The 7,604-nt window shown below is 39.0% G+C and overlaps 1 protein-coding gene and 1 non-coding gene across 2 annotated transcripts in view; one reads left to right on the top strand and one right to left on the bottom strand.

Moving 5' to 3' along the window:
* Positions 1-2,420: 2,420 nt before the first annotated feature.
* Positions 2,421-7,604, top strand: part of KNTC1 (kinetochore associated 1) — a 77,844-nt gene continuing 72,660 nt past the window's right edge. Inside the window, exons 1-2 of the mRNA XM_008577708.1 lie at positions 2,421-2,549; positions 6,204-6,324. Coding sequence (XP_008575930.1) covers positions 2,421-2,549; positions 6,204-6,324 — 250 coding nt within the window. The remainder of the gene's footprint in view (positions 2,550-6,203; positions 6,325-7,604) is intronic.
* TRNAT-GGU lies at positions 3,381-3,455 on the bottom strand. Its single transcript has one exon. It is a non-coding gene; the product is annotated as a tRNA-Thr (tRNA).

The following is a 7,604-nucleotide window of genomic DNA, read 5'->3' as shown; positions in this document are numbered from 1 at the left end:
AGTGATCTCAAAACGTCTATCAAATCAAGTCACTCGTCTGCCTGGTATCCTCCTTCCTTGCACTGAGAATAAAATCCAGTCTTGAAATCGAGGTTTTATTTGGCTTCACCTGCCTCTCCCACACTATCTTCCGCTTTTGCTTTGGCCTGGCAGCCGCCCCAAACTCTTTCCAGCCTCTGAGCCTTTGCACTCTGTTCCCTCTACCCACGTCGCTGTTCCTCCTTAGCTGGCTGTGTAGTTGGCTTCTTGTTATGTCACCTCTTTCCTTTCCCAAACAGGTCCTTCTTAAGGGATCCTTTTTCCTCCAATCCATCTGAGCACTGTTTTCCGTCAAAACATTTAGCACTTTTTACAATTATGTGTGCATTTACTTTTTTTTTTTTTTTTGTAGGGAGATAGTATAATAGTTAAGAGCGAATGTAGATTTGAGACCATTTACTCGCTTTAGGTGACTTTACTTAATCCCTACTCATGTTCCTCAGCTGTAAAATGGATTGTGCAAATTATATGAATAAAACGTTCAAAAGTGTGCTGGGCGTGCAGGAAACAATACATATTTACTATCTTATTTTTGTTTTTCCCACAAGAATGTAAACTTCACAATGGCAGAGACATCCTGTCTTGTTCACAACTATATTTCCATATCCTATCAAAAGTGTGCTGGGCGTGCAGGAAACAATACATATTTACTATCTTATTTTTGTTTTTCCCATAAGAATGTAAACTTCACAATGGCAGAGACATCCTGTCTTGTTCACAACTATATTGCCATATCCTAGAACAGTGCCTGGCACATAGTGGGCATTCAATAAACATTTGTTGAATGAATAAGTATGGCAGCCCCGGGACATTGGTAATATTTTTCTATATTACAGGTGTGGGAAACTGAGGCCCGTAAAATATTTACTGCAACCTCCAAGCATCAGCTACTAAAACTATTCTCTATTCACCTAACATGTTTTGTTTTTGTACTCTTACTTATGCTCTTAGTAAAAACTTTTCCTATATTTAAAGAACTCCTCTGACCTTAAATTCACAGCCCAAGTGTTACCTGCTTCCACCAATAACAAATTAGCTAACGCTTAAAATTTGAGTGTTTGCCATGAACCAAGCATTGTTCTGTGAACACTGAAAACTCAAAAGTAACCCTTTCAGGTAGGTACAACCACAGTCATGCATTGTATAACAACATTTGGGTCAACAGTGGACCACATATACAATGGTGGTCCCATGAGATTATAATACTTTATTTTTACTCTTCAGTGTTTACATATACAAACACCATTGTGTTACAGTTGCCTGCAGTATTTAACACAGTAACACACTGTACAGGTTAGAAGCCTAGGAGCAACAGGCTATACCATCTAGATTTGTATAAGCACACTCAGTGATGTTCCCACAACAATGAAATTGCCACACAACACATTTCTCAGAAAGTGTCCCCTTTAAGGCATGACTGTATATTCCTATTTTATAGGTTAGAGAATTGAGGAACAGAGAGATTAAGTTACTTGCCCAAGGACAACTGGCTAGTGATTTTGAAAGAACACCGAGTCAAAAGTCATTCTTTCCTTGTGCTGTACCTCCCATAGATTTTAAAACATACTTCTGATAACACTTATCAAAACAATTGTAATTATTTGGTTATTGTTTCCCACCAGTCTTGATCCAGGGATTATTTTTCTTCTCGGTATTCTGTTCTTACCCAGACCACAGATAATATGGGTAATGTGAATCTTTGCTGGTGAGATAGTTAAGTGACTCTCATAAGGTTTCAAGTGTACTCTTTGGTCCATTCAGAAACCTAATTCAAAATTTTCCTCCTCTGCTTATTTTTATTTATTATTTTCCATATTGTGAAACCATTAATGGACTTTTTTAAGTTCATCGGGAATCTTACCATCCTAAGATATCCCAGACAGACTGACTTCAGAGCTTATGCTCTTTATTGCTATACTGGTGACAGGTTTATTTCAAATAAACCTTTAAAAAAAAAAACCTGGTGCTATTTCAAACTAAGCATACAAAGTACTAGAAGCTCTAGGACACATTGGTAAGATCACAATTGTTGGTTTGTGTGTGTAAACCAACAGGTTGTTCTCTGGTGATAATTGTGGCTCTAGCTGCATTTATCTTATTGGTCCAAAGTGTTTAGTGGCCACAGAAATAACACAAAGACAGAGAAGTCTTTATATGTTATTAGTTTTTCTTTTTTTTTTTTTAAGCACCATTATAACACTGCACTCTAACCAACTAAGCTAACCAACTGGTCAGCCTAGTTCTTCTGTTTTTGTTTTTTGAGTAAACCTTTCATTTCCCAAGGAACCGGACTCTATGCAACAAGGTAATTTGGTCTCTAATTTTACGTGTTGTCACAGGAAAGACAGTGGTTCCTGACTCAGGAAGATAATCTCAGAAAAATGTGGAATGATATTGAATTGCTAACAAGTGATGATACAGGGAGTGGGTACCTAAGTGTTGGTTCAAGAAAAGAACATGGAACTGCTTTGTATCAAGTAGATTTGCTAGTGAAGATTTCCTCTGAAAAGGTAATAGTTATGACATTGTTTTCATTGACAAAATTTTCATTGAGTGCTTAGTAGGCCTAGTAGCTCCGTGGTAAATGTTTTGTGAATGAATATAGCACTTTCTTAGGGAATCGGTGTTGCCTCAGATTGCTGGAAATTCCCATCTGAATTTTCCCTGTGTATTACTCTGTTTTCTGTTGCTTATAACAGAATACCTGCAACTGAGTAATTTATAAAAAAATGAAATTTATTTATTACAGTTTTGGAGGCTGGGAAGTTCAAGGTCAAGAGGCACATCTGGTAAGGCCATCTTTTTGGTGGGGACTCTACAGAGTCCTCTGGCAGTATAGGTTATCATATGGTGAGGGGTGAGCAAGAGCATTTCCACATGCTCACTCCCTCTCCTTATAAAGCCACCAGTCTACTTCCCTGATAACCCATTAAACCATTAACCCATGAATGGATTAATCCATTCATGGGGGCATAGTCTTTACAATCTAATCACCTCTTGAAGGCTCCACCTTTCAAATATTATAGGCAGATTTCCCCACTCTTAACACTGTTACAACGGAGATCAAGTTCCACAGTGTCTTAGGATCAGTATTTCCAAAACTGAGCTTTTTGTAGCTCCTCTTGACATTTTGCACACACAAAATGTATGTAAGTCAATACAAGGAATATCCATCACCAGCTTAGGAAATAAAAAATGACCAATAGAGTTTAAGGCTTTGGGGATCCCTCTCTGTCACTGTGTTTCTGTCGTACTGCACCCCTGAGTTAAGCACTCTGCTAAATTAAATTTGAGGTTTAGCCTTTCTGTGCATTTCTTTCTTTTTTTTTTTTTTTGGTGGCTGGCCGGTAAGGGGATCTGAACCCTTGACCTTGGTGTTACCAGCACCACACTCTAACCAAGTGAGCTAACTGGCCAGCCCCTTTCTCAGTCCAGGCCTGAAAGCTTATTCTTTGCCTTCAATAGAAGGTACTACTGTTAGTTTTTTTAAATCTCAGTAATTTGTTTCTGATAAAATATTGATGATCTTGATAAACAAATATTTTTTGTAGGGAAAGTACAACTGATCTTCTGTCACAGAAGTATAGCCCTGGGGTCTCTCTGTGTCCCCTTAGTGTGTCGATGTAATATTTAATTCTCTTAATAAGAAATAAAAAAGTTTAAGGGCCGACCCCGTGGCTCACTCGGGAGAGTGCAGCGCTGGGAGCGCAGCAGCGCTCCCACCGCGGTTCGGGTCCTATATAGGGATGGCCGGTGCGCTCACTGGCTGAGCGTGGTGTGGGCAACACCAAGCCAAGGGTTGCGATCCCCTTACCGATCACAAAAAAAAGAAAAAAAGTTTAAAAGGAAGGAAGAAGAGACCAACATTAGAGATAAGATTTATATCTTCTAGAGCTTGAAAGGCAGGGCATCCTCTGGGGATCTTATTTACAAAGGGCCTCAAATTTAGGCTTAGACTTTTCTTCAGATGAGGTTCTACATGTATTCAAAGAAACTGGCTGATAGGATTTAAAAAAAGAATTTTTTTTTTTTTGTGCAGCTTTAAAATTACATCCTATTTGACTATACTGCCTATAGTGTACCATGAATCACATGATTTATACATATTAAATATCTTATGAGTAGTACGAATAAGTTGCATTGGATTTTTTGGCATTATATTATTTATTTCTTAAAGGCAAAAATTTAAAGTATACTACAAGTTCTGTAATGAGAAATTGGCATTTTTTTACATTTTAGTATTAATGGGAGACTTAAAGCATGACAGTGGCCTAGGCCTCTCTTGACCTCTGCGAGCTCCTGTTAAAAAATAATAGTGCATTGTATTGAGCTTCACATTCAGTTAGAAACTAAAAGTTCATCTGTTATTAGCTTGGGGTATACACTATCAACCTGTTTTGAGCATCTGCTATGTTCATAGCCCTATGCTAGGCACTTGGAACGTAAAATGGCATATTATCCCTTCCTTTTAGGATCTCACTTTATTTTATTTTATTTTTTTTGTCCTTTTTGAGACCGGCCGCACCGGGCTCAGCCAGTGAGCGCTGTGAGCGCACCGGTCATCCCTATTAGGATCCGAACCTGCGGTGAGAGTGCTGCTGTGCTCCCAGCACCGCACTCTCCCGAGTGCGCCACGGGCTCGGCCCTAGGATCTCACTTTAAAGTTAGGCAGACAGGACACATACAGTAAAAGATGTTTAGTTGTGCAAGACAGTATATGCTAAATGCCAAATGAAAGGTACAGATCATCGATGTAGTAAGAATTCAGAGGGTAGAGAGGCAGAGGTCATTGTGGGTTGGGGCAGTTTAAGGAGCACTTTATAAAGAAACAACACTTGACTTGGGCCTTAAGAAGAGGAGGGAGAGCAATCCTGGCAGAGAACAGTGTGGACAGATCCCCAAAATATATACTACAGTTCCTTCTTTGCAGTGCTTTGGTATAACTTCTCACTAATTAAAAAAGCAAGTAAAAAGAGTAGAAGAGGGGTATGGACAGATCCCCAAAATATATACTACAGTTCCTTCTTTGCAGTGCTTTGGTATAACTTCTCGCTAATTAAAAAAGCAAGTAAAAAGAGTAGAAGAGGGGTCAGAATGTATTGGAACTGTCAAGAATTACACCTGGAGAAGATGATCCTTGAAACAGGCATAAAATGAAGTGATTGGCTTGTTTTGTCAGGGAAGAGCAAGACTAGTTGGTGTTTATTGAGCATATAGTATATGCAAGGCTCTTTTCTAAGCCCTTTATGTGAATTAATTCATTTAATGTCCATACAAGTGAACATTGTAGTTATTGTAATTATTATTATTATTTGTATTATCCCTGTTTTACAAGGACTCAGTTGAGGCATTTGCCCAAGATCACTCAGTAAGTAAGTGACTGAGCTTTTGCAGCTGCTGAGCTGTCCAACTGCTTCAAGATAGATATGTGTGGGAGGCTCTAATCAACAGAAGCAGAACACTGAAGACTCAGATTTGGCTTGCAAAGTGTTTTTAAAAATGTTGATTTAGCTGCCAATATTTAAAAATGAGAACATTTCACATGAAGATCCAGCTTTTCTTGATCAGTTGGAAGGTGTGTCCATGCCAGCGTTTCATTTTCATTGGGCTTCCCACTGGCTGGTATTAAGTAGACTCTTCGTTTTTGTTTTGTGGGGGCATGTATCCTCCAGTTAACATTTCATGGTCCCCCTCCCAAGTGTATCCATGAAACTGAGACTTTATGCCTGTCTTGGATCATTCATTTATATTACTGCCTGGCTCCTACAACATAAGATCGACTCTTAGGAAGCAAGGGCTTGTACGAGGAAATTCTTTGCCCTTTCCTATCCTGCCTGGACTATTTCTCTACTTAGGACTGTATGGATTCAAGATATACCATACAAGCTGGCCAGTTAGCTCACTCGGGAGAGCACGGTGCTGAAAACACCAATATTAAGGGTTTGGATCCCTATACTGACCAGCCACCTAAAAAAAAAAAAAAAAGAAGGAAAAAAATAAGATATACCATACAAAGAAAAATTTGATGACTAATGAGATAGATGGACCAAAGATAAAAGGCCTGCCAAGTTACGTTTTAAAGTTGGGTGTTTGGCACTATTGATAAGTATTGTTAAACTTGTATAAAAATGTTTTAATTTTAGTCATGCTTTTTCCTCCCACAGGCTTCATTAAATCCAAAGATCCAAGCATGCAGCTTAAGTGATGGGTTTATTATTGTAGCAGACCAATCAGTGATACTGCTTGACAGTATTTGTAGATCACTTCAATTGCATCTCATATTTGGTAAGTCTGATGTAATGAAATGAAATAAATTGAAAGTCAAATATATCTCGCTACCAATTTCTACTGCATTGCCTTTTCTTTATTCCATTATTTCTAAGAATCAAAATTAGAGTAGTTTCAAGAAATTAGTTTTGCATGCCTTTTTCTGCTGGGCACTAGACTCAAAGGATACTGAGATGATCCCATCTCTCAGTAAGTCTATGGAGAAACACACAAGGAAGGCAACAATTTAGTTTACTTACACAGTTTTTCTGTTAGAATCCTACAGAGGGCCGGCCTGTGGCTCACTCAGGAGAGTGTGGTGCTGATAACACCAAGGCCACGGGTTCGGATCCCATATAGGGTTGGCCGGTTAGCTCAATGGGTGAGCATGTTGCTGACAACACCAAGTCAAGTGTTAAGATCCCCTTACCAGTCATCTTTTTTTAAAAAAAGAATGCTACAGAAAGCACTTGAGCCCATCTCTGTTCAAGTTCCTGAATCTTGTACATAATTTCAATATCAACAGACATTTGAATTCTTTTATAATGTATATAGCACTGTAAAAGTCTCCTGAAATACTTTGAATTAATTTTTCATCAAGTTAAAGGGCTTTAAGTACATGGAAACATGGATTTGAGAGTGAATTAAGGGAGAAATCAGTGATTGTGCTGATATTAGGTGAAAATATTATTAAGCTTTTTCTTTTTTTTCTTTTTTTCTTTTTTATTTTTTTTTTTAAAAGATGACCGGTAAGGGGATCTCAACCCTTGGCTTGGTGTTGTCAGCACCACGCTCAGCCAGTGAGCAAACCGGCCATCCCTATATAGGATCCGAACCCGTGGCCTTGGTGTTATCAGCACTGCACTCTACCGAGTGAGCCACGGGCCGGCCCTGGTCAGTTTTTTTTTTTTTCCTTTTTGTCTTTTTTCATGTCCATATATATTGTTACAAATCATAATTATTCTTTATGCCCCTTGTCTAATCTCTCCCCTTCCCCCTCTGCCTCCCACCTCCCCCCTCTAATTACCCTAGATTTCTTCTCTTCCTTCTGAAAGAATAATGGTTGTTCTCTTAATCTGTTGCCTAGATGATCTGTCCAATGCTGAGAGGTGTGATCAGATCTTCCAGTATTATCATAGAGCAGATGCTGCTTCTGTCACTCTGGAATGGGTTTTCTGGAGAGAGACATCCTCTTCTTTTCTTTATCTAATCTGGTGACTCTCCTTGAGTCAATGCATTCCAGCAGCTGGTGGACCATCTGCATGGTGGTTGTGGCGTCTAGCCGCTTTCATGGCAGG

This window comes from Galeopterus variegatus, unplaced genomic scaffold (genome assembly GCF_000696425.1).
Source record: "Galeopterus variegatus unplaced genomic scaffold, G_variegatus-3.0.2 Scaffold1568, whole genome shotgun sequence".
NCBI lineage: Eukaryota > Metazoa > Chordata > Mammalia > Dermoptera > Cynocephalidae > Galeopterus > Galeopterus variegatus.
The sequence above is the reverse complement of the archived record's forward strand: the minus strand, read 5'-3'. Positions and strand labels throughout refer to the sequence as shown.